This window comes from Elgaria multicarinata, chromosome 5 (genome assembly GCF_023053635.1).
Source record: "Elgaria multicarinata webbii isolate HBS135686 ecotype San Diego chromosome 5, rElgMul1.1.pri, whole genome shotgun sequence".
Classification (NCBI taxonomy): domain Eukaryota; kingdom Metazoa; phylum Chordata; class Lepidosauria; order Squamata; family Anguidae; genus Elgaria; species Elgaria multicarinata.
Genome location: NC_086175.1, coordinates 132,069,069 through 132,096,250, shown reverse-complemented (window position 1 = coordinate 132,096,250; position 27,182 = coordinate 132,069,069). Strand labels below are relative to the sequence as shown.

General features: G+C 45.1%; 1 protein-coding gene across 1 annotated transcript in view; it reads left to right on the top strand.

Moving 5' to 3' along the window:
- Window positions 1-27,182, top strand: part of LOC134399665 (disintegrin and metalloproteinase domain-containing protein 20-like) — a 72,190-nt gene that overhangs the window by 4,385 nt on the left and 40,623 nt on the right. The window contains exons 3-5 of the mRNA XM_063127747.1: window positions 81-223; window positions 18,123-18,189; window positions 26,179-26,344. Of these exons, the coding sequence (XP_062983817.1) occupies window positions 81-223; window positions 18,123-18,189; window positions 26,179-26,344 (376 nt within the window). The remainder of the gene's footprint in view (window positions 1-80; window positions 224-18,122; window positions 18,190-26,178; window positions 26,345-27,182) is intronic.

Here is a 27,182-nt window from a genome sequence, read left to right as displayed (position 1 = left end):
GTTGCCCAGACTTGGCCTATTGCATTTACAGTTTTGTCTTTTGTGATCCTAAATCTCTGTTTTGGCTTTTCCCTTTCCAGGGGTCATGTGAAAATTGGGACTTTAAGTTATGAAATTGAACCTATTGAGAATTCTCCCACATTTCAACACCTTATTTATCGGAAGACTCCAAAGCAGCGTGAACCTTGCAGAGGAATCGTTGAAGATGGATCAGATTTGACAAGTGAAGTTGTAGAACTGAGAATGGTTGATAATGATAGCCCAGTTCCTCCTACCATGGGAGTAAGTAGTTTTTGTGGTTGTTTTGCTGAATCCATAACTTAAATTTATATGTTCTGAGAATGGCCAAAGATTCCAAGCCATCTTGAGGTCTGTGTTTGGTGGAAAGGTTGGTATCCTAGAACTGGGAGGGGGTATTACTTTTCCTCCTGCTGGACCCCTTCTTTACAAGTCTTCCCCACAGAACAGTTCCTGGTAGGTTGTCATTAATCAGGATGACTCTCCTGACACACCCTTGTCTGTCCAGCTGCTTGGGGACCTTGGGGTCCCTATTGTCAAGGACTCCTTCCCTCAAGCCCAGCACTAGAAAAAACTAAAACTAAAGGTGCTCTGGATTCTCTTGCCCCAAACCCATAAACCCCAAACTGAACAAAAACTGTTGTGTTTCTCAAAAACCTCCCGCCTTCTTGGGAGACTATAAGGAGGCCTGCTAAGTAATCCACAAAGCTTTATTCAAGCAATAAACATCTTTCACCACATCTCACTTGGAACTTTCCCCTAGGCAAAACTATGCAAACTAAGTGAGACAATTGTCCATTCAAGAAGAATGGAAACGGCTGTGCCAGTTTCATAGTGCCACCTTCCTCTCATTTAATGAATGCTAATTACCTCAAACTTTGGCCTCATCTACACCAAGCAGGATATTGCAGTATGAAAGCGGTATATAAAAGGCAGGAGCCACACCAAGCAGGATGTAGCACTATGAAAGTGGCATATGGTACGCGTCAATGGGCCCCAACAGTTGTCAGTGCACTTCAATACCGCTATAAAGCAGTAGTGTGGTTCCTGCCTTTTATATACCACTTTCATACCGCAATATCCTGCTTGGTGTAGATGAGGCCTTAGTCTTTTTCTATCTCTGAAGTTAGATCTATTAAAACTGGTATATTGTATCCAAGCTAATTTTTTCTCTTCTCTACTTTGAATGTGCTTTGTTTTTTTAGAATAAAAATCTGTAAAAAATAAAATACATGTTTTTGGACTTTGAATGAGTGTTTGAGCTAATTTCCCATTTTTATCGGAGCGTAGTGCATAAATCCACTGCCTGCACACCACACCTCTGGTTAAAGGTCCCCTTGTGTTGGTTGTTACACGTGTGTACATGCAAGTTGCATGCCTGTGTGAATGAGGATATATGGCAACAATAAAGGCTGGACAAAGTGGAGTCATTGGAAAGAGACCTTGTATATACTTGGTTAGTAAAGCTTTAACCTTAATAGGCGGGTCTGTCTATTATAATGGAATAGCATATTTCATGGTGAATTTCTACAGAATTTGCTCTATGAACCCCTCCTTTATGTATGTTTTATTCCAGGAAGATGACTTTGATCATTATACGTCTACCAGATTTCTAGAGTATTATGCTGTTGTTGACAAAAGCACGGTAAATGTCATATTTATTTATTTATTTATTTACTAGCTGTACCCTGCCACGCATTGCTGTGGCTCAGTCTGGTTAAATTGAAAAGAAAGAAAAGACAAAGTGGATGTTTCTAATATGTTTAATTTCACAATGCTTGTGGATATACAATATTTTTAGTTGTTCCATTGTCTGTGTAGATATAGAGATTGTCTGGTTTGCCGACTCTAGAACACGCAACATATAATTGTCCATATGAGAAGCAATCTATGTCTAGATCTAAACCGCACAATTTTAAAGATTGGCCCTGAGCTTTGTTGATGGTGATTGCAAACGCCAATCGAATGGGGAATTGCAATCTCTTAAATTGAAATGGCCTATCTGTTGGAATCATAGGAATGCGAGGAATGAGGACATCTTCACCTTTGAAAGGTCCTGTCAAGATTGTTCCTTCTATGACGTTGCTCAGTAATTTTTTTACTGCAAGCCGCGTGCCGTTGCAAAGTTTTGGCTGGTTGATATTTCGCAACATGATAATTGGCATGCCGATTTTCAATTGCAGTACGTGCGGTGGCATCCCTGGCAGATCGAGTGAATTCAAAAATTCTGTTGGATAATTAACCGCTTCATCTGCTTCCACAACAGTGTCGATGGACTTGTATGTGACTGCCTTGCTTTGAATGTTAGATTGAATAATATTGTTAAGTTCGTAGACGTTTTTGTTCTTGGCCGCAAGAATAGCTCGTTCACTCAGCCAATCGTGATTCTTATAATTGGTTTGAATATTTGGAAATACTTTTTTGACCAATTCTTCTTTTGACGTCACTAAATTACAGAAGTTATGAGGTAATAAAATTCGTCCTGAGGTCAGATCAACTGGCACCTTTCCGTTCCCAATTTCCAGCAATTGACGTGAGAATATCTCAGCTGATCGATCGTTTTGCAGCTGGACACGCATATTTGTAGTTAATTTTAACGTCTTTACGTGTCGCCACAAATTAGAGTATTGCAGAGCATCGTAGCATCGATGAGTTTCTGCAATTTTTTTCAATTGATTGTTTTTCCGATGAATAACAATATCTCTAGGTTGAAATTGATCTCCGACTATAACAATTGCCACTTCGTCTATTGAATCTTCGCACATGTTCTCCAGCAGGCGTTTTGTCAGCATGAATAACAATCTTGTGTGTATCAGATGGCATCATGTCAATTGCTGTTTTGAACAAATGTACTAAATTGTTTTTTTCGTGAAGTAGCTGTTGCAGTTTTGAAACGATGGACCTTTTTATGCCGGTATAAATTCCGCAGCGTGCATTCAATTCATCATTGCCATCACCAATGAAATACAATTGTAGGAATTTATGTTGACTATCTTGAAACGGAAGGAAGGAGCCGGCTTTATGATAAATTTGTCCTTTGACTTTGAAAGTTGGCATAAATGGAGCTGTGATGATTTCTGCGCCGAACGACGTCATTTGGAAGCATGAGTTGTATTTCCTGATGTTAGATAGGAAATGCTTTGATTCTGCGGTATATCCGGCAAGCAAAGTTTGTAATGGCTCTGGTGGTTCTCCAAGTTGAGGCAGTTTAATTTTTCCAGCAGCGCAACACATTCCTTTTGTTTCTCCATTAAATTTAAGAGCCTTGCAATAAGGACACACTTCAGTCATAGTGCCGATGAGAACATGCCGCCTCAAACTATAATCATCAGCTGGGTTGTACCGGAATGCAAGGCGATTGTAATCGTGTGATTGTTTACCACGGAGTCGTGTTTGACGCTGATGTGCTGTTTCTTGTTGACGTCTTTCAGCCACTCACAGCCTGTCGCGTTCATTCTGTTGAGAACAAAGCAGATCTGAAGCTGTAGAACGCGATTGCCGTGCTCGCAACCGTGCATCCTCAAGTCTGGCTGAACGTTGCTTGCCTGGTTCCTTGGCACGTATTTGAGGCATGCTTTTTCTTTTTTTCTCATTTGCTGATGCCCGTTCTTCCTCAGTCTGATTTGCAATTTCTCGTCGCAGTGCTTCCGCTCTGCGAGTACGACGACCTAAGTGTGATCTTCTGTGAGGCATTATTTGGATGAAGTAAAGCAAATTGTTTGGTTTTTAAAAAAGGATGTTTTTACGGTGAGGAAGTTAGCGGAAACTCCTGGCAGTTACCTTTCTTCAAAACGTGTAACTGTCACAGGTGTGACATCTATATTCACTCAGCCAATTGTGAGAGAACATGCAAATAAAAGAGAAGGCAGAGGCAGTGGATTGGCCTACTGGTTGGCGATGTCACAATGATCAACAGGACTGGTTTTTAGGAGGCCTATTTCTTCGATTTTAAGACAAACTTTTGACCCCATATAGAACATAGTTACATAACAACGCTCGCTTATTCGAATGCAACGTTGTGTCAAAATTTCAAAGCAATCGTTGAAGAACTTTCGGAGATATAACATCTGTTTCGAACGAACATTTACATTTTTATTTATATAGATTTATTATTTATTACACTTGTATACCGCCCCCATAGCCAGAGCTCTCTGGGCGGTTTACAGAAATTCTAAAATTAAGATAAAAACCAGTATGCAAAATTTAAAATTCTAAAACACAGAACATACACACATAAAGCATTAAAGACCATTAAAAACTAAACATGTGGGTGATTAAGATGTGCTGCCATATGCCTGGGCAAAGAGGAAAGTCTTAACCTGGCGCCGGAAAGATAGCAGCGTTGGTGCCAAGTGAGCCTTGTCAGGGAGATAGTTCCATAGTCTGGGGGGCACTACTGAAAAGGCCATGTCCCTTGTTGCCAGACTCCGAGCCTCTCTCATACAGATACATTTCAAGGTTGCTTGACTCCCAGTTAAAACATATTGAGAGAGATAGAAATCTGATTTTTAGATAGGAGTACAAATCATTCTCCTTGATTAACTAGATGGAGTAATCTGAATATTTGATTTAGATAAAACTGTATAACTAATCACAGTAGTTGTTATGAGTAACTGATAAATGCAAAATGTTTACTAAGCATAAGAACATAGGAAGTGCCCTGATGCTGGATCAGACCAAGGGTCCATCTAGTCCAGCACTCTGTTCACACAGTGGCCAACCAGCCGTTGGCCAGGAACCAACAAGGCAGGACATGGTGCAACAGCACCCTCCCATCCATGTTCCCCAGCAACTGGTGCACACAGGCTTACTGCCTCGGATACTGCTTCTTTGATAGATTATAGTTCCAAGAGTATATGGAGCCCTTGCATTAATTGAGAATCTCAGGTAGCTGTACTAAACTGTAAACATAACTTTTTATAGTTTAATGAAAAACTAGCAAAAAAGGAGTAGTTTGTGTGGCTCAATTCACCGTGAAGAGCTGTAGCAATGTTTAAACCTTTTGTACTGAATTGGCTGTCTTCATGTTCCCCTTCTCTTAGTTTATTGCTAACAAGCGCAATGATACTCAGATGATATTGATAATGTTTCTCATGATGGCAGATGTTCACAGTGTGAGTATATTTTATGAGAACTTTTGTGAAGCGCATATTCATAGAATCATAGAACAGCAGAGTTGGAAGGGGCCTACAAGGCCATCGAGCCCAACCCCCTGCTCAATGCAGGAATCCACCCTAAAGCATCCCTGACAGAGGGTTGTGCAGCTGCCTCTTGAAGGCCTCTAGTGTGGGAGAGCCCACCACCTCCCTAGGTCACTGGTTCCATTGTCGTACTGCTCTAACAGTCAGGAAGTTTTTCCTGATGTCCAGCTGGAATCTGGCTTCCTTTAACTTGAGTCCATTATTCCGTGTCCTGCACTCTGGGAGGATCTAGAAGATACCTCTGCTGCTCTTGCCTAGTGGGGAGTGATTGCCATTTGTGAGCGCACCCAAGCTGCTGCCCATACCCCCCTCCTGGCTCCGATCACAAAAACGAAACCAGGAACCTTGCATAAAAGGGGTTCCAAAATCAATTTAAAAAGCGGGAAATCAGGGTAAGGGTTGAAAAATGGATCAAGGACAGTCTTTAGTGAGGGGTTGGGTTTTGCCCTCCCCCCCTCCATGGGGCACCTTAAATCACCAATGGAGGTCAATGGAGGTGATCTCCACTGACTTGCATTAGCAATATAAAGGTGCCTGTTTGGAAAAATGGGGGTTGGGGGGCGAAAACCAATGCCTCGCTAAGGACTCTGTTGCCCCCACAGCCTTTTGCAAGGAGTTGGTTTTCTATCTGGGCCTGGTAATTTATTAGGTTTCAATTTGTCAATAATGTTGAGAACTTCATCTTTTGGCATCACTATTCACCTCAATTCTTCAGGCTCCCTTCCTGAAGACATCAGTTAAGAGACAGGTATCTGTCCTACATCTTCTGCAGGGAAGACACATGAAAAGAATTCATTCAGCTTCATTCAGCTTCTCTGCAAACTCCTTATCCTCCTTCAGCCCGAAGATAGCAAGCAGCCCTCAGGTGCAATTTGCCAGGGCTAAAGTAACTTCCTGACTGTTAGAGCAGTACAACAATGGAACCAATGACCTACAGAGGTGGTGGGCTCTCCCACACTGGAGGCCTTCAAGAGGCAGCTGGACAACCATCTGTCAGGGATGCTTTGAGGTGGATTCCTGCATTGAGCAGGGGGTTGGACTCGATGGCCTTATAGGCCCCTTCAAACTCTACTATTCTATGATTCCATCCATTCAGTTTAACCTCTAAACAAAATCTAGAGGAGGGCCAGGATCTCTTCTCAATCATCCCAGAGTGCAGGACACGGAATAATGGGCTCAAGTTACAGGAAGACAGATTCTGGCTGGACATCAGGAAAAACGTCCTGACCGTTAGAGCAGTGCGACAATGGAACCAGTTACCTAGAGAGGTTGTGGACTCTCCCACACTAGAGGCCTTCAGGAGGGAGCTGGACAGCCATCTGTCAGGTATGCTTTAAGGTGGATTCCTGCACTGAGTGGGGGGTTGGACTCGATGGCCTTATAGGCCCCTTCTAACTCTACTATTCTATGATTCTATGAAGATTCAACTGGCAGTCCAGTCAGCTTCTGTAGACAGACTGGGTCGGAGAGGGAAATTCCGTGTTGTCCTGTGCATCAGGCAACAAAATGTCTGGGCCCGTCCTGCCGATGTAGAATCATAGAATCATAGAATAGCAGAGTTGGAAGGGGCCTACAAGGCCATCGAGTCCAACCCCCTGCTCAATGCAGGAATCCACCCTAAAGCATCCCTGACAGATGGTTGTCCAGCTGCCTCTTGAAAGCCTCTAGTGTGGGAGAAGCCACAACCTCACCAGGCAACTGATTCCATTGTCGTACTGCTCTAACAGTCAGGAAGTTTTTCCTGATGTCCAGCTGGAATCTGGCTTCCTGTAACTTGACCCCTTATTCTGTGTCCTGCCCTCTGGGAGGATCGAGAAGAGATCCTGGCCCTCCTCTGTGGGACAACCTTTTAAGTATTTGAAGAGTGCTCTCATGTCTCCCCTCAATCTTCTCTTCTCCAGGCTAAACATGCCCAGTCTTCTACAAATGGACAAAACAAAATTATTATTATTATTTATTTATATAGCACCATCAATGTACATGGTGCTGTACAGAGTAAAACAGTAAATCGCAAGACTCTGCCACATAGGCTTACAATCTAATAAAATCATAGTAAAGCAATAAGGAGGGGAAGAGAATGTAAACAGGCACTGGGTAGGGTAAACAGGCATAGGGTAGGGTAAAACTAACAGTGTAACAGTGTAAAGTCCAAACAACATCAAGTTTTAAAAGCTTTAGGAAAAAGAAAAGTTTTTAGCTGAGCTTTAAAAGCTGCTATTGAACTTGTGAATCTCAGATGTTCTGGAAGAGTGTTCCAGGCGTAAGGGGCAGCAGAGGAAAATTGACGAAGCCGAGCAAGGGAAGTAGAGACCCTTGGGTAGGCGAGAAACATGGCATCAGAGGAGCGAAGAGGACGAGCAGGGCAATAGTGTGAGATGAGAGAGGAGAGATAGGAAGGAGCTAGACCGTGAAAAGCTTTGAAGGTCGACAGGAGAAGTTTATATTGGATTCTGAAGTGAATTGGAAGCCAATGAAGAGATTTCAGAAGTGGAGTAACATGGTCAGAGCGGCGAGCCAGGAAGATGATCTTAGCGGCAGAGTGGTGGACAGAGACCAACGGACTGATGTGAGAAGAAGGAAGGCCAGAGAGAAGAAGGTTGCAGTAGTCCAGCCGAGAAATAACCAGTGCATGAACAAGCGTCTTGGCAGAAGAGATAGACAGAAATGATCGAATCCTGGCAATATTATACAGGAAAAAACGACAGGATTTAGCTACTGCCTCAATATGAGGAATAAAGGAGAGCGATGAGTCAAATATGAAGCCAAGACTACAAGCTTCCTTGACCGGAGTAAGCGTAACATCATTGACAGGGAGAGAGAATGAAAGATGAGGAGAAGGTTTAGGAGGAAAAACAAGCAATTCAGTCTTTGACATATTAAGTTTCAGACGACGATGAAGCAGCCAGGCTGAGATATCTGAGAGACATGCCAAGATACTATCGTGAACATCAGGAGAAAGTTCCGGAGATGAAAGATATAATTGTGTATCATCGGCATACAGATGATATTGGAGGCCATGAGATTGAATAAGCTTACCCAAGGGCAACATGTATAAAGAAAACAGCAACGGGCCAAGCACCGAGCCTTGCGGAACCCCTACTGAAAGGGGAAAAGAGGAAGACGAGCTGCCATTAGCCAACACGCTGAAAGAGCGACCCGCTAGATAGGAGGCAAACCAGTTATAGACAGAGCCACGAAGTCCAAGGTCATGAAGGGAATCTAAGAGAAGATCATGATCAACAGTGTCAAAGGCTGCAGTTAGATCAAGGAGAATAAGAACGGAATAATGGCCTTTAGACTTGGCAGTAAGGAGATCATTGGTGATCTTAGTAAGGGCTGTTTCAGTGGAATGCAAAGGACGGAATCCGGATTGAAAAGGATCCAGAGCAGAGTTACTAGTAAGAAAGTCAAGACAGCAAGAGTAGACCACACGCTCCAGGATCTTTGAAACAAAAGGCAACAAAGAAACAGGTCAGTAGTTAGACAGAGATAGCCTATCAAGAGTAGGTTTCTTGAGAATGGGAGAGACTATAGCATGTTTAAAAGCAGAAGGAAATGAGCCAGAGGACAGAGAAAAATTAATAATATGAAGCAAGGAAGGGAGGATAGCGGGAATAAGATTTATAAAGACGCGAGAGGGAATCGGATCACGGGAGCAAGTGGAAGGCTTTGAGGAGCGTAGTATTGTAGACAGTTCATCAGCTGAGACCGAAGGAAACGCACAGAAATTTGCAGGAGGAACTGACAGATGAGGAACAGGAACTGGAAGAGGAGCAGAGCTGGCCAGGTCAGAGCGAATAGTTTGGATTTTAGCATTGAAAAAAGAGGCAAAATTATTAGCAGTCAGAGAGGCGGGGAGAGATGGTGGATTAGGCTTCAGGAGAGAATTGAAGGATGCAAAGAGCCGCTGAGGATGCCTAGCATTTGACTGGATCAGCGTTGAGTAGTACTGCTGTTTGGCCAGTGAAATGGCAGAAGAGAAAGAGGAGAGTACAAATTTGTAATGGACAAAGTCCGCCCAGTCCCTGGTCTTACGCCAAAGGCGTTCAGCTGCCTGGGAACAAGAGCGAAGGTAGCGGAGGAAAGAGGTTGGGGTTGAGAAGGGCGAGCTATCCGAGTTGTAGATGGAGTGAGATTATCAAGAGTTGAAGATAAGGAGGAATTAAAGGAGGAGACAGCTGAGTCCAAGGAGACAGCTGAGAAGACAGAAGGAAGAGAGGAGGCTAGAGACTGAGAGAAAGCCTCATAGTTGATAGAATGCAAGTCACGACAAGAGCGAGAAGCAGGACGTGAAGGAGGAGGATTGTGAGTAATATTGAAAGAAACTAGATGATGATCTGATAAAGGAAAGTCAGCAGTAGAAAAGTCCAAAACAGAGCAATTCCGAGTGAGAACAAGATCCAGGCAGTGTCCAAGGGAATGTGTGGGTACTTCAGACCAAAGCTTAAGATCATAAGAGGAAGATAAGGAGCGAAATCGTAGAGCTGCAGCGTCTTGAGGGTCATCCACATGGATATTGAAGTCACCCAAGATAAGAGTAGGACAGTTATCAGAGAGGACAAAGGACAGCCACGAATCAAAATCAGAGAGAAATTTTGAGGACGAGCCTGGGGGGCGGTACAGAACTGCAACCCGTAGTCGCAATGGAGCGAAGAGCCTCACCACATGTGCCTCAAAGGAGGAGAAACAGTGTGATGGTGGAATGGAAAGAGGCTGGAACTGGCACCAACTAGATAATAAAAGACCCACACCACCACCCCGACCCTCTGGGCAACTCGAGTGAGAGAAAGAGAGTCCTCCAAGAGAGAGGGCAGCCGAGATGGCGGTATCGTGGGCCGGAAGCCAGGTTTCAGTAAGAGCAAGGAGGTGAAGAGACCTAGAGATAAACAAGTCCTGGATGACAGGGGCCTTAGAAGCAACAGAGCGACAGTTCCATAAGGAACACGAAAAAGGCAGCTGGGAAGGGGGGAGACACCGAATAGGAACTAAGTTGGGAGAGATGAGATTGGAACAAGCCATAGGGAACAGATATGAGGAGAAAGGAGTTAAGAGAAGAAAAGAGGAGAGAGATAGCAAGTAGGCAGAGAAGTAAAACAAGCACAGGACAGGATTGACCAGAACTAGCCCGGCCAAGACCAGTAGCAAGCAAGCAAGCAAGAGGCAGGTATGGAGAAAAGCAAGCAGATAGGATATGGAAAGGCAGTCACATCGCCAAATAATAGCCCAACAATGTAGGAGATCATGTCCTGAAACAGAAGTAGTGAAGACCGGTCCGAGGCTGGTGTTCTTCTTCCGAGGTAATAGTTCCACTTGACAGTTCCACTTGACGGCTTCGCGCCCACGGCTGAGAGCCTCAGGCCGAGAGCCCTTTGGCTCGCGCCCTTCGGCTCGCGCCCTTCGGCTCGCGCCTCCAGCAAGCTGGAGACTGAGGGCTTTGCTAGACCTACCGGGTGTTCCGTCGTTGAGGAGCGGTGAAAGCGGATTTTCCCGTTCAGCCGTGACGCCTCATGATCCACACCTGCCTTCGATTTGTGGCGGAAGTTTGCGCCGGTTGTGCTGCTGCCGCCGCGAGCACGGTTGCGCAGCCACACCGGCCTAATTGCCGCGGCTTTTTTTTTCGCTCGCTGCACGATTTGCACAAGTCCGAAAGACCGCAAACTTGTGCAGCCGTCAGCGATGCCGCCGCCGGCCCCGGCGGCGGAGCCGGCGGCGGCGGCAGCAGTGCCAGTGCCAGCTGAAGTGCTGCTGGTGCTGTTGAGGGCATTGATGCGCTCACTTCCTGATGGGGGTCGTGGCGGGTGTAATATGACCCGAGGTCAATCGTCTGCATGGGCACTCTGTGCCTACATCTCCCATCATGCCTCTGAGGTGTCGGCGGCGATGACCGCCTCTGTGCCCTCTGCCCCATCCCAAGGAGCCAACCCACATCTGGCCGTAGCCATGGCAGCAGCCCACAAACAGCTCTGCCCTCTGCCAGCCTGGTACCCACACTAACAGGCAGCGTACAGCACCGCCATTATGCGGCCACGGTAGCTGCCCACCGCAAGGAGTCACCAGCCACTTTTCCGTTCCTCCGTTCCTGCGCAAACTGTCACTGGGGGAATAAAAAAAAAAAGCCGCTCCGCCGCACTGCCCCAGCTGGCGGACTGGGCGCAAATGGCGGAGGCGGCTTGACTGAAGCCGCTGACCACTCCCCCTTAGCACGCCTTTTCCTGCCCAGTGCGGACCGCAGTGACCTCACATCCTCCCACACGTACTCTGAATTACCGCGGGACGGCAGGAAAAGGCGCACTAGAACTCACTTTTTTAAAGTCGGGAGAAAGAGGCTTCACCGCAGGATAACGGCGGATCCTCGTGAACGTCATCTGGAAGCCTCGACGTGACTGCGGAAGGTAACGCGCGCTAGAGCCCCGTCTAGTAACGCCCTGAGTTACCTGCAAGGCAAGCACTGGCAACAATACTGTGTATTTCAGGATGATAATTTTATGTTTTCTGTTTCCAGATGTTCTTGCCATTAGGTCTTCGCATTTATTTGGTTGGTCTGGAGCTGTGGACGGAGAAAGACTACATAATAATTGGTACACAAAGTCTTGGAATAACTATGAATGCATTTTACAATTATGCCCGTTATGAGCTTCGGCATCGTGTACAGTTTGACCACGCCGGCATAATTACGTAAGACTCCCCAGTTTCCCATTTCAAAATGTCTGCCTTCCTAGTCTTATTAACATCCCCGACACACATTTTTTTTAGCAGTGAGAAAATGTTAGAGGCATCTGCTAGCCCTCTGTATTCTTTTTATGTGTGTTCAGGTGAATGATGTCAAAGGGATTGGAAAGGAAAGGAACCTCTCGTGCAAGCACTGAGTCATTACTGACTCTTGGAGGGACGCCAGCTTTCGCTGACGTTTTCTTGGCAGGCCTTACAGCGGGGTGGTTTGCCGTTGCCTTCCCCGGCCGTTGTTACCTTTCCCCCAGCTAACTGGGTACTCATTTTACCGACCTCGGGAGGATGGAAGGCTGAGTCGACCCAAGCCAGCTGCCTGAAACCAGCTTCCGCTGGGATCGAACTCAGGCCTCGGGGAGATTTTCAGCTGCAGAAACTGCTGCTTTACCGCCCTGCGCCACACGAGGTATACACAAAACTAGAACGACATGACCAAGAGGTTACCATTGGAGAAGTCCCGCCTTGTTATTTCTCCTTACATAGTTGCATCTTCACAGGCTCAGAGCTTGGGATACCCCTAAGGGTCTTGGTTCCTGGATTCCGTATTCTTTTCAACAATATTGCAGTGGCCAGGCCATAACCTCTGCCTTCATTTTGGAGCTCTAGCTGTTCATAGTGGAATCCACTCGAAAGGAAGAAAAACTTCAACCCAGTTTGGCTCACTTAGCACCAGAATGGGCCTGTTCAGACGACACACTAAGCCACGGTTAGACCGCTAACCCTTTTGCAACAAATGGTTAAGTGTTGTGATTCCAAGCCCTCCTGCCAAGATGTGAGACAATAAAGTGGTCCACCGTGTAATCTACAAAGCTTTATTCAGCAAATAATCATCTCTTCACACCTGATGGGACAATGAATGCTAGAAGCTATTCTCTAAGCTCAATTATTATTATTATTATTATTATTATTATTATTATTATTATTATTTATTGCATTTTTATACCGCCCAATAGCCAAAGCTCCCTGGGCGGTTCACAAAAACTAAAACAATTCAAAGTATAAAACAAACAGTATAAAAACATGATATAAAATGCACATTAAGACGGATTAAAACATACCATACATGATTAAAACATCCTGAAAACATCCTGAAAACATTCTAAAATTTCACTGGACAGGCCTGCTGGAATAGATTTATTTATTTATTTATTTATTTATTTCATTTTTATACCGCCCAATAGCCGGAGCTCTCTGGGCGGTTCACAAAAATTAAAACCATAATAAAACACCCAACAGGTTAAAAACACAATTACGAAATACAGTATAAAAAGCGCAACCAGGATAAAACCACACAGCAAAGTTGATATAAGATTAAAATACAGAGTTAAAACAGTAAAATTTAAATTTGAGTTAAAATTAAGTGTTAAAATACTGAGTGAATAAAAAGGTCTTCAGCTGGCGACGAAAGCAGTACAGTGTAGGCGCCAGGCGGACCTCTCTGGGGAGCTCGTTCCACAACCGGGAATAGATCAGTCTTTATTGCTTTTTTAAATTCTAAAAGACTGTCAAGTTGACCAATCTCCTCTGGCAGACCATTCCACAGTCTGGGAACAGTGGAAGAAAAGGTCCTCTGAGTAACAGTTGTTAATCTAGTTTCTGCTAGCTGAAGTAAATTCTTCCCAGAGGACCTGAGTGTGCAGGGCGGATTGTACGGGAGAAGGAGATCCCGCAGGTAGCCTGGACCCAAACCATGTAGGGCTTTAAAGGTAATAACCAACACTTTGTACTTTGCCCGGAAACTAATCGGCAGCCAGTGAAGAGATTTTAAAACTGGTGTAATTAGCTTAATAAAGCTTGGCAGTTGTGTTTTAACTAACATGGAGAGTTTCCCTGCAGTCCAACCAGCACTTTACCTCAGGGAGGGTCTTTTTGGATAAGCCTTTGGTGAGTGGTACCCTGAGGGACCGCTTCCTACCTCCTTTCAACTCTGCCCACTTAACCCTGCAGCGAACTCTGGGATCTGTCAACTCCGAAGTCCCCTCCCCCTCTGTCAGAAACTGAGTTATCAAGAGCAGGAGGATGGTCTCTGAACTTCTGGCATTCTGTCCGATAAGCTCCTGGGAAGATTCATCCTTGACTCCTGAAGAGTCTTGGAGAATCTCCTCCCCCTCTTCCTGTTTTGGCTGGTATGCTTCTGGGCCTATTCCTTCTTCTCCTTCAGATTCTGAGTCCGATTCAGGCCCTGAAACCCACACTACGGAGGACAGGCTTGATACTGACAGTTTGTGAACTCGTTTAAACTGTGGTTATGTAGTTACCATGGTTAGTAATGGTTCACACAACACGCTAAGCCATAATGCCTAGCTCAAAATGCTTAACTACCATGGCTTAGTGTGTCGTCTGAACAGAGCCAATGTACAAGGCTTTCTACTTCATTGAGCCTTGTAGGGGCCTGCATTGATTCCCAGAAGAACTGTCTTCTGGCTGGTGGGATGAAGAGCCACGTCCTCCAGCATTCTGTCTCCAGTAGCAGCCAACTAAAGGCCTCTGGGAGCTCACTTGCAAAACATGAGAGTGATGGTCTTTCCCTTTATTTGCCCTCAGGACAGCCCTTCCTCAACCTGGGGCGCTCCAGATGTGTTGGACTGCATCTCCCAGAATGCCCCAGCCAGCAGCTGGCTGGGGCATTCTGGGAGTTGTAGTCCAACACATCTGGAGCGCCCCAGGTTGAGGAAGGCTGCCTCAGGAAGTGCTAACCTAGCATACACTGCCACTGAACATAGAGCTTCCATTTGCTATCGCAATAAGTAATCCTAAATCTACTGCCATTTAGTTTCAGTGGATAATGGGGGACTCCCAAGTTATCCCTGTTATGTGAAATTAGGGTGACCCTATGAAAAGGAGGACAGGGCTCCTGTATCTTTAACAGTTGTATTGAAAAAGGGAATTTCAGCAGGTGTCCTTTGTATATATGGGGAACCTGGAGGGAATCTACACTAGTATATGAAACATTGTTTTTACAGTCATTGAACGTTTTGTTTTTGAACAATTTAAAATGTAGCAGTTTTTAAAACGTTTACTTACTTTTCTCTTACCGTGGGAATGCATTCCTTTTGGCCACACTAAGAAAATAAATCCGTTTGTTCTATTCTGCCAATTTTCCCTCCCACTTCCTCTTCTCTCCGAGACAATCCTCTACCTACAAACAATCCAGCAAGCAGCCTCCCAAAAGTGTAACTGGAAGTGTCTGCAAAAAAAGAGGCTTGAAAGAAAAAAAACCCGGCTCCAACTTTGGGCGCGGAAATTACATAAACATGCCCCCAGGAATGCAATCGGCTAATTAAGAACTACAGGAAACCCATTTAATATGATGAAATCGGCCACATCATAACAAATAGAATGACTAATTTGAGAGAAGTTCATAATAAAAACTGGAGAACAGACAACAATAAAACGTCACAAACGATAGGTCATGTGGCGAAATACTACCAAACGCACACTTAAAAACGGTAAGACACGTTCTAACTTGACTAGTTCTAACTTGTGAACCGCCCAGAGAGCTCCAGCTATTGGGCGGTGTAGAAAGGTAATAAATAAATAAATAAATAAATAAATAAATAGTGTAGATCCCCTCCTGGTGAAATTTCCTCTTCATCACAACAGTTAAAGCTGCAGGTGCCCTGCCCTCTTTTAAATCTGGTCACAGTATAGCTGCAGTATAGCTCCTGCACCTTTAACACTTGTGATGAAGAGGGGATTTCACCTGGTGCTTCATGCATACCAATGACACCTGCTGAAATTCCCTTTTCAATACAACTGTTAAAGATACAAGAGCCCTGTCCTTCTTTTCATATGGTCACCCTATGTGAAATTGATTTTTAAATGTCTCCTCACCCTCCCTCTCATATTGTTTATAATGTTATACAATCGCTTCCTTAGAACTAACACCATTTCTTCTGAACTTGTACATGTTTACATAAATAGATCTTACAGAAACGTCGTAAGCGCCAATGCTTCCTTCTCCAGAGGAAATCAATCCTGGAAAAGTTGGTATTGTGAGGGCAAGGCCTTATCAATTTCCAGCATTTTTTCCATTCCTCTGGCAGGACAGTCTCCACGGTTGGGAGATGTTCCCTCTCTTGGAATGGCACAAAGCAAAATTAGTAACCTTCATGCCCAGAAGGCAGGACTCAATATTTTTATCTATTAATTTAGTTATTTGTACAGTGCTATCTGTGTACATGGCACTTTGCCATGTACAAGAGTACAAGTCCCTATCTTGTGGGGCTTACAATCTCGAACGTGAAACACTTCTGACACCATAGAACGTAAGAGTGAGGGAGGAAGCAGCAGCCAGGCACCTCTCCACCGTGCCTGGGTCCAGCTCCAGCTGAGAGCCCCCTCCCTCCTGCTACCAACTGTCTCTGGAGAGGCCACCAGTGAGGGAGGAAGCAGCAGCCAGGCACCTCTCCACCGTGCCTGGGTCCAGCTCCAGCTGAGAGCCCCCTCCCTCCTGCTGTCACCTGTAGCTGCTGAACTTTCCAACTAAGATTGTAGTGCCTGAATTTGCTTTCCTTTTCCCCCTCCTCCTCCTCCCTCCCAATCCCCTTTCCTTTTGTGTCATGTCTTTTAGATTGTAAGCCTGTGGGCAGGGACTGTAAAGAAATACTTTTGTAAGCCGCCATGAGAGCCTTTTTTGGCTGAATGGCGGCATAAAAATCCTTAAATAAATAAAATAACTAACTAACTAAGAGAATGACATTAATTATTGTGAATCGCCCAGAGAGCTTCGGCTGTGGGGTAGTGTAGAAATATAATGGAAGAAAGAATGAATTGTATTACTGAGGCCTTAGCTAGACCTAAGGTTTATCCCGGGATCATCCCGGAGTCGTCCCTCCCTGCTCCTGGGATATCCTGTGTGTCATTTACATGAACAGGGATGACCCCAGGACGAACCCGGGATAAACCTTAGGTCTAGCTAAGGCCTGAGTCTATAGCTTAGTGAAGTTCTCTGGCATATGGAGGACAGAGAAAAGAGACTCACCAATAGGAACCAAATCCTCTGTTGTTTTCCTGTCGGACAAGTGATGCTTGTCTTGCAGTGCTGGAATTGCTGACAGGGCCGGTGCTACCATAGAGGCCACTCAGGTGGCCGCCTAGAGCACCAAGGTAAGCGGGGTGCAGAACACCGCACTGGAAGCCGCTCTCCCACAGCAGTTCTGAGAGGGCGGCTTCCGGGTGCACCGTTCCAAAGCCGCCCACCCGCTCCAGCGTCCTGGCTTCGCTTTGGCTGGGCACCCACCCAGCCAAAGCGGAGCCACGCCCGCCCACCCCCACTCCAGCGTCCTGGCTTCGCTTTGGCTGGGCACCCACCCAGCCAAAGCGAAGCCATGCCCGCCACGCTCCCCAACTCCAGTGTCCTGGCTTCACTTTGGCTGGGCGCTCAGCCAAAGCGAAGCAAGGACGCTGGGGCGGGTGGGCAGCTTCAGAACGGCGTGCCCGGAAGTTGCTCTCCCAGAGCAGCTTCCTGCCGGGCACACCGTCCTGGCTTTGCTTCGGCTGGGTGGGCGCGCAGCTGAAGCGAAGCCAGAACGCTGGGGGTGCAGGTGGGCAGCTTTGGAACAGCCGCCCAGAAGTCGCTCTCCTAGAGTGGCTTCTGGCCAGGCATGCCGTTCCGAAGCCGCCCACCCCACCCAGCGTCCTGGCTTCGCTTCGGCTGGGCTGGCAAGATGGCGCCCCACATCCAGGTACGCTGGGGTGGGGATGGGGTGAAAGCAGCTCACCTGCCTAGGGCGCAAAATAGTCTGGCACCGGCCCTGATTGCTGATGTGACCAAAGCTGACTTCAAATCCTCCCTCACCTTTGGAGTTGGCCTTTTTATTCATTGCTATTAGTGTTCATTCATACTCCTTTTCCCCCACACACACAATCAAGTGCAAAATCAGTATAATACAAAAGTGTTGCCTATCAGTCCGGTTTTAACCCTGGTTCACCTCACCTGTCCCAGATTGCGGACTTAAGAATGAAACTGTATAACTAAGTATTTTCATACCCTTTTCTTCATCAGTAGTTTTGGGGGGAAAGGTTGTTTTGCTTTCTTGTTTTTGTGTTGTTTTTGCCATGAAACATAACAACGTCTTCTATTATGCTATAGGGCTAAAGGCCATCCCGCTGGACTTGCATGGGGAGACCGTTTTTGTCTTTACACTCACGTTTCAGTGTCTGCTATGCGTGTAGGTGATTATCAGTCTCTTTATGCTTATGTCAGTAACGTGCCACTAAAATCCATTGGCTACTTTGGAGGGTGTGTATAGGATAGCGGTTGTGGCAAATGAGCTTTTACGGGTGCTTCTAGACAAGGGATTTTTTATTCAAGGAATTTTACAAGGGATCCTGACCACCCTGCAGCCATACTGCATTTTTCTATCAGTCCTCCCATCTTTTTTCTTTCCAGAAAAATCCACTAAGGAAGAAAGGAGGGCCAGGATCTCTTCTCGATCCTCCCAGAGTGCAGGACACGGAATAACGGGCTCAAGTTAAAGGAAGCCAGATTCCGGCTGGACATCAGGAAAAACTCCCTGACTGTTAGAGCAGTACGAGAATGGAATCAGTTCCCTAGGGAGGTTGTGGGCTCTCCCACCCTAGACGCCTTCAAGAGGCAGCTGGACAACCATCTGTCAGGGATGCTTTAGGGTGGATTCGTGCCCTGAGCAGGGGGTTGGACTCGATGGCCTTGTAGCCCCCTTCCAACTCTGCTGTTCTATGATTCTATGAGGAGGAGGCAGCGCTAGCAGTTGAGGGGGAGAAAATACTCTTCTCCTGGGCAAAGCAGCATGGGGCATTCCCATTCTGCTCACCAGCCCGCCCCCAACCTCTGCCAGGCAGATGGAGACCAATTTGGGGTTGCCATCAGCTGAAAATGCCCCCAGAGCTGGTCCTGAGCGAGGACAGACCAGGGAAAGAGCCAAACTGCCCCCACTCTAGCTGTAAAAGTTGGGGTAAGTCCCTGACTTTTCAGCAGCTCATTTTTGGCTTTTTGCCCCAGGGTGACTTCGAATCTGCAGCTGCGACATCTAACTGATGCCACACCGATTTGAAGCCACCCCAGGGCAAAGAAGATGTCAAGACAGCCCCTTAGATGAAGGACTGAGAGATCTGTTTGTCTTTTAATTTAAAATCTCAAGCAGTTTCTACATGACTCACACTTTGATATGAGAGCATTGAAACAAATACATAATTTTTAAATTAATTATTCAGAGAACTTTGGCTATAAGGCGGCATAGAAATGAAATAAATAATAATAATTGTTACAACCAAAACACATTTTAAAAGCGTTCTAAGTTAATTCTCTGAGTATTATCTTTAAAGTAATAGAATGTCGGTGCCACTGAGCTCCTGAGGGCTGGTATTGCATCCCGTGAGAAGCGCTGTTTTGGTTCTGTGAGGAGAGGTGGAATGTCTGGGTGTTTCTTTCTGAGGGTCCTGCATTTGGTCTTCCATATTTAAATGATTCTTTTAAATTAGCGCTGCTTCCGTGGTTACTTTTCACATAACAGAATTTCTTTAGCGATTACTTATTATTTTTTCTCAACTGCGATTTGGAAATAAAATATCTATAGAATCATAGAATCATAGAATAGCAGAGTTGGACGGGGCCTACAAGGCCATCAAGTCCAACCCCCTGCTCAATGCAGGAATCCACCCTAAAGCATCCCTGACAGATGGTTGTCCAGCTGCCTCTTGAAGGCCTCTAGTGTGGGAGAGGCCACAACCTCCCTAAGGATCGAGAAGAGATCCTGGCCCTCCTCTGTGTGACAACCTTTGAAGTATTTGAAGGGTGCTATCATGTCTCCCCTCAATCTCCTCTTCTCCAGGCTAAAAATGCCCAGTTCTTTCAGTCTCTCTTCATAGGGCTTTGTTTCCAGACCCCTGATCATCCTGGTTGCCCTCCTCTGAACACACTCCAGCTTGTCTGCGTCCTTCTTGAATTGTGGAGCCCAGAACTAGACGCAATACTCTAGTTGAGGCCTAACCAGGGCCGAATAGAGAGGAACCAGTACCTCACGTGATTTGGAAGCTATACTTCTATTAATGCAGCCCAAAATAGCATTTGCCTTTCTTGCAGCCATATCACACTGTTGGCTCATATTCAGCTTGTGATCTACAACAATTCCAAGATCCTTCTCGTTTGTAGTATTGCTGAGCCAAGTATCCCCCATCTTGTAACTGTGCCTTTGGGGTTTTTTTTGCTAAATGTAGAACTTGGCATTTATCCCTATTAAATTTCATTCTGTTGCTTTCAGCCCAGCACTCCAGCCTATCAAGATCACTTTGAAGTTTGTTTCTGTCTTCCAGGGTATTAGCTATCCCACCCAATTTTGTGTCATCTGCAAATTTGATCAGCGTTGAAGTAGATTTGAAGTAGATTATTTGAAGATAATCTACTTCATGTCTTGTCAGCTTTTCTGAACACATTTCCTTAAGTTCCCCAAACAGGATGCCGCCTGGTTCGCTTTCATAGGTCGTGTTGTTGTCTTACAATGATACATGTTTCAATTATTTATTTTTATTTAAAAACGTATTTTTTTTTTATAGCACCATCTTACCATTTCTGGCATCGTGGCACTTTATAATAACACGTAAAACAATATCCATTAAAAACCCTCAACCCACATTAAAATTCAAACCACCCCTTCCTCCAAACTCTTGTGAAAATAAGAACGCCTTACAGAGGTGTTTGAAATAATTGAGAGTGGGAGCCTGTCTAATCTCCAGTGGCAAATTGTTCCATAACTGGGGAGGCCACCACTGAAAAAGCCCTGGTTCAGTGGAATTTGCACATTCCAGGCTGAACTTACTTCAGTCAGCTAAAACCAGGCTGACATCAGTTTCCCAGAGGACCTTTTCTTCTGTCGCCCCCAGATTGTGGAATGGCCTGCCGGAGGAGATTCGTAAACTTTAACTCTCTGTGTGATTTTAAGGCAGCTTTAAAGACTCGCCTTTTCCGGCAGGCCTACCCAGATCAATGTAAAATCAAGATTTTTTTTTAAGATGTGTTGATTCCTATTCTAATGTTGTTCCCCGCCTTGATGCAAAGGGAGAGGCGGGTAAGAAATAAATGTAGTCAGTTAAAAACCAAACACAACTCTGGGGATCCAGTTATCTAGATCCAATAGTTTGGCCCAAGAGATTAATAATATTCAATTCATCTTCACAACTATTCTTACTTTGGGCCCAAGTTTTCATGGTTAGAGTCTAGCACAATAGCCACCACAACATTGTTGTGCTGCTTTGAATTCCGCCCTGTAGTTTTAGAGTTTTCCTTAAATTATCCTTCTTTGGTTTTACAATGTTATTGTTTACCCTAAGTCTTTAGGATAGGACAGAGTAAAAATTGCCATAAATGCATCAACGCACGCTCTGGAGGGTTTGTTGTGAGAATGAGGATGTATTTTCTGAACCCTTGAATTGTTGTAGAATTGGGCAATTGCCAAAATAAGGGTTGCATTCCCTCCCTCATCCCATCGAACCGAATTGCAGGACCAAGTATGTCTTTATCGAAAGTGCTCTAAATATTTAATACTGTGTTCACTGCAATCCTTCCTTTCCTTTCACTCACCGTATACAGACATATACAGATCCTAAAGCTGATGCCGAAATCATTGCGCACGAGCTAGGTCATTCTTTTGGCTTTAGTCATGATGACTCACCAACAAATAAAGTCCGGGGCTGTGATTGTAATTGCACCACGTTTGGCAGCTGCATCATGGCGGCAACAGGTCCTGTGTGAGTATTGCTTGATTTAAACCAAAAAATCAAAAACGAGTGTTCTTTGGTTTGGGAATGCAAAGATCTAAATTTGACCATGTTCTTGCCTTCAAACAGTAACTTATCTTCCTTTTCCTGTCTATTTTTTCTTGCCACAAAAGATGGAGGTAAGTTCAGGTGGCACTCTTAGGGCAAGACCACACATTACATTACAGAATTAGAAATTTTACACTTGTTTTCATTGCTGAATAATAGGAGTGTGTATGTGTGTGTGAGAGAGGAGGGGCATGGTTAGACAGGGCGATATCCCGGGGATTGCCCCGGGATCGTCCCTGTGTGTCCACATGATGCACAGGGCATCCCGGGAGCAGGGAGGGATGATTCCTCCCTTTCTCCAGGATACTGCCCTACCCTTCCATCCCATTTTTCCCCGTGGTCTCGGGATGATCCCGAGACCGTGGAACGTGTGGTCCACTGTCACGGTTTTATCCCGGCTTATTTTTTAAATAATGATAATGTGCAAGCTTTCAAGAACTCTTCATCAGGCAAAAAGAAGGCTGGAGATGAATTCTGAGTAATAGCTGGATTTTATATTTTCAAAAATGAAGGATTAACCATGCTTTGTTTCTTCTCCCCAGCAACCCTTGGGAGAGTCACAAGTACAATTTGACACTATCTAGGGTGACCATATGAAAAGGAGGACAGGGCTCCTGTATCTTTAACATTTCAGCAGGTGTCATTTGTATATATGGAGAACCTGGTGAAATTCCCTCTTCATCACAACCATTAAAGCTGCAGGTGCCCTGCCCTCTTTTAAATCTGGTCACTCTAGTATAGCTCCTGCAGCTTTAACTGCTGTGATGAAGAGGGAATTTCACCAGGTTCTCCATATATACAAATGACATCTGCTGAAATTTCCTTTTCATTACAACTGTTAAAGATACAGGAGCCCTGTCCTCCTTTTGATAGGGTCACTCTATATAAAGATTTATGAAATAGTAAAAATAATGTTTACTGGGATGCATGGAGCTCCCTCTAGAGCTGGCTTCTCCCTCTCTATACCAGCTAACAACAGAGTCTAACTAAACTTAAACTCAATACATACACAAATTTTAAAGAGACAGTGAACTCTTCTCACGCCCATATACACCGCCTTAAGGTCCATTGCAAGTTTTCCCTGTAAAAGAAAAGCAAGTCTCAAATTCTAGTAAATAATAATGTCAATAAATACATATATATATATATATATATATATATATATAGGATGTTGTATGGTAAAAGATTATTTATTTTATTTAATTGATTTATATACTGCTTACTCTATCTAAATATATATATATATATTAGGGTGACCATATGAAAAGGAGGATATGGCTTCTGTATCTTTAACGTTTTATAGAAAAGGGAATTTCAGCAAGTGTCATTTAAATGCATGTAACACCTGGTGAAATTTTGTCTTCATCATAATAGTTAAAGCTGCAGGAGTCCTGCCCTCTTGACCAGATACAAAAGAGAGGAGGGCTCCTGCAGCTTTAACTTTTGTGATGCAGAGGGGATTTCACCACCGGCTACATACATACAAATGACACCTGCTGAAATTCCCTTTTCTCTACAACTGTTAAAGATACAGGATGTCCTCCTTTTCATAGGGTCAACTATATCTTGGCAGTTCAAGAAATATCAAAGGGCCCAACTCTAGAGGGGAAGTCTGATACTTTATCAGGAGGGTGGCTGAAAAACTGAAGATGAACTCCAACCTATCCTCCTAAAGTAGGGTGACCCTATGAAAAGGAGAACAGGGCTCGTGTATCTTTAACAGTTGTATTGAAAAGCGAATTTCAGCAGGTGCCATTTGTATATATGGGGAACCTGGTGAAATTCCCTCTTCATCACAACAGTTAAAGCTGCAGGTGCCCTGCCCTCTTTTAAATCTGGTCACTCTAATATAGCTCCTGCACCTTTAACTGTTGTGAAGAAGAGGGAATTTCACCAGGTTCCCCATATATGCAAATGACACCTGCTGAAATTCCCTTTTCAATACAACTGTTAAAGATACAGGAGCCCTGTCCTCCTTTTCATAGGGTCACCCTACCTAAAGTCAACATTTTGATACTAATATTGAAACAGGTATCCTACATTTTCTCCCCCATTGAAACCTGGTTATAGCTGTGTGGTGATGTAAATATCATGGAGCAGCAGCTGCTGCAGACAAATGAATGAATGTCTTCTCACTGTAGCATCTCGACAGGCTGCTTGTTCATTTCCAGATGCAAATATATCACCCGATGATCGTCTTGAAAATAGCAAGTTGTATCAGAGCAATGGCGTTGCCTGTGTGCTGCACGTTGTTCTGCATGCTGACCTTCCCCAACTCAAATCACTGACCTCACGTTCTTCAGGCTCAGGAGGGCCCTCTCTGGGTCTGGATTTGGCTGGAGCTGCTTACTGGCCTGGCTTTGCTGCAAAACAGCTGAGGCTGACTTACTGATACACTGTGCGATGTCCAGTAGGAGAAGTTTGGCTAAACAGAACCTTTGGCATAACTCAGAGGCCTCATCGCTCTAAATGCTTCATCATATAAGGAAAGGAAAGGAACCTCTCGTGCAAGCACTGAGTCATTACTGACTCTTGGAGGTTTGCCAGCTTTCGCTGATTTTTTCTTGGCAGGCCTTATAGCGGGGTGGTTTGCCGTTGCCTTCCCCGGCCGTTATTACCTTTCCTCCAGCTAGCTGGGTACTCATTTTACCGACCTCGGGAAGATGGAAGGCTGAGTCGACCCGAGCCGGCTGCCTGAAACCAGCTTCCGCTGGGATCGAACTCAGGCCGTAGGGAGAGTTTCAGCTGCAGCTTACTGCTCTGTGCCACACAAGGCTCTTTTCATCATATAAAGGCAGGGCAAATTGTTAGGAACATAGGAAGCTGCCCTATATTGTATGAAGCCACTGGTCCATCTGGCTCAGCATTGTCTACACCAGCCTTCCCCAACCTGGTGTCCTCCAGATGTTTTGGGTGGCAACTCCCAGTATTCTTGACCATTGGCCCTGCTGTTTGCTAGGGTGACCATATGAAAAGGAGGACAGGGCTCCTGTATCTTTAACAGTTGCACAGAAAAGGGGATTTCAGCAGGTGTCATTTGTATATATGGAGAACCTGGTGAAACTCCCTCCGTCACAACAGTTAAAGCTGTAGGAGCTATACTAGAGTGACCAGATTTAAAAGAGGGCAGGGCACCTGCAGCTTTAACTGGTGTGATGAAGAGGGAATTTCACCAGGTTCCCCATATATACAAATGGCACCTGCTGAAATTCCCCTTTCAATACAACTGTTAAAGATACAGGAGCCCCTGTCCTCCTTTTCATAGGGTCACCCTATGTTTGCGGCTGATGAGAGTCGAAGGCCAAAAGATCTGGAGGGCAGCAGGTTGGGGACTGTACTGACTGGCAGCAGCTGTCCAGTTGTGGACGCCAGTTGCTGGGGAACATGGGTGGGAGGGTGCTGTTGCACCATGTCCTGCGTTGTCGTTCCCTGGCCAATGGCTGGTTGGCCACTGTGTGCACAGAGTGCTGGACTAGATGGACCCTTGGTCTGCTCCAGCAGGGCTCTTCTGGTGTTCTTATGGTCCAAGGTTTCAGCCCTACCTGGAGATGGTGGGGATTGAACCTGCAGCCTTCTGCTTGCAAAACATGTGCTCTGCTTGCAGGAGCCCTTCTGTCGCTTGGAAGTTACACATTATTCCTCGTCAACCAGCAGTAACTTAATTGTTTAGATGAAACGTAACAAGTTGGCAGAGATGACGTCAGCAGTCACGTGACGCTGTTGTTGTTACGTTTCTTCTGACTTTTAAAACCATTCCACTTTCTGTTAAAATCGTTTTAAAACTAACAATGTGCCCCAACCTTTCGTTGTTTTCAAAGCCTTCTTTCAGAGTCATGTCTCGTGACCATGGTCTTTGCTTCCTGATTAGGACAAGTGAGGGCTTTTCTAGGGGAGGGAGAGCTGGCACAACGCGAGAGGGGGAGGGGGAGGGGGAGGGAGGGCGGTGAAAGAGGGGACAGAGGCTTAATTTTTTTAAAAAAACGCTTATCTTTCGGGGCGCACGTGGCCCCGTCCCTACGCGTCGCCCGGCCTCCCTGCCGGCTTATCCCGGCAGGTCTAGCTCAGAGTCACCGGAAGAAGGAGGTTTACTTCAGAGCCGGTATGAGCATAACGAAGAACGTTCTAAAGAAGAGTGTGCCGGGGTAAAACGATAGAAGAAAAGGTATTTCGATTGACTGGGCTCAAGTTGCATTTTGTAACGTAGCAAGGGAGGACGCAACAATGCACTTAAACAACGGTGTAATGAATAGTGTAGATCCTGCCCCGTAGTTTAAGCACTTGTCTGTGATGCCTAATGAGGTTATAAGCGTCTCTGTGTTTTAATGTTTGATATATTGTTTTAACTCACTATTGTTGCTTTTGTTTTATGCTGTGTTAGGAAGTTTTGAAATAGTTACACCATGCCGGATAATAATTTACTGTGTTGCAGAAAATGTAGAAGATTGAGTAACTGCAGCAGAGAGGTATATTACGATACAATAAGCAAGCCAGGAAAAGAATGCTTGCTTGACATACCTACTAAACTCTTTAGGAGAAAGGTGTGTGGAAATGGTGTCACTGATGACGACGAAGAGTGTGACTGTGGCCAGGATAAGGTTAGACTTTCAGAACACCTGGAGGAATGAATAAAATTGGCATGTCTTTTATTTATCTTATTGCATTTATATCCTGCCTTTTTTCCTCCAAGGAACCCAAGGCGGCGTACCTAATCCTCCTCCTCTCCATGTTATCCTCACAACAACCACCCTGTGAGGTAGGCTGGGCTGAGAGTCCGTGACTGGCCCAAAGTCACCCAGTGGGTTTCCATGGCCGAGTGGGGACTAGAACCCGGACCTCCTGACTCCCAGTCCAACACTTTAGCCACTGCACCACACTGGTTACCTAGTCCTGGAATTACTCCTGGGGACAAGGAGTGATGCTAGCTTTTCAATTCTGTACATTGAGCAAAGTAAGGCTGCAATCCTGTAACAGACTTACTTGGGAGGAAACCCAATTGAATCCAGGGGAAAACATCTGAATAAATGTATAGGATTGCATTATAAGCCACTTAGAGCTTCATCCCACATACCTGTTTCCCTCGAATTATCCCCTACAGCGCTGAGCTGTCGCTGTTGTTGTTGCTACCGGGCGGCTAGATACCAGGAAATGGGTTTAAGGGGGGAAATGTAAAAAAAAATCATAAAAAATCAATGGATGACCCAATCCAATTCAAATTTGGTATGCTTAAAGCTCTCCTTAATATCTATAATTGTGCCAATTTTGATGTCTTTATCTTTAAAGCTTACGCAGATGTAAGCATTTGTTTAATTTTTCTTCAAATCCTGCTCCTGTGCCCCAGTGGCCGCTCGGAAAACAACAAATGATACGCTCGAAAACTAGTAGCAAAATATTGCACTTCTTTTGGATTTATAGCACAATTAAAGCAGGATGCCT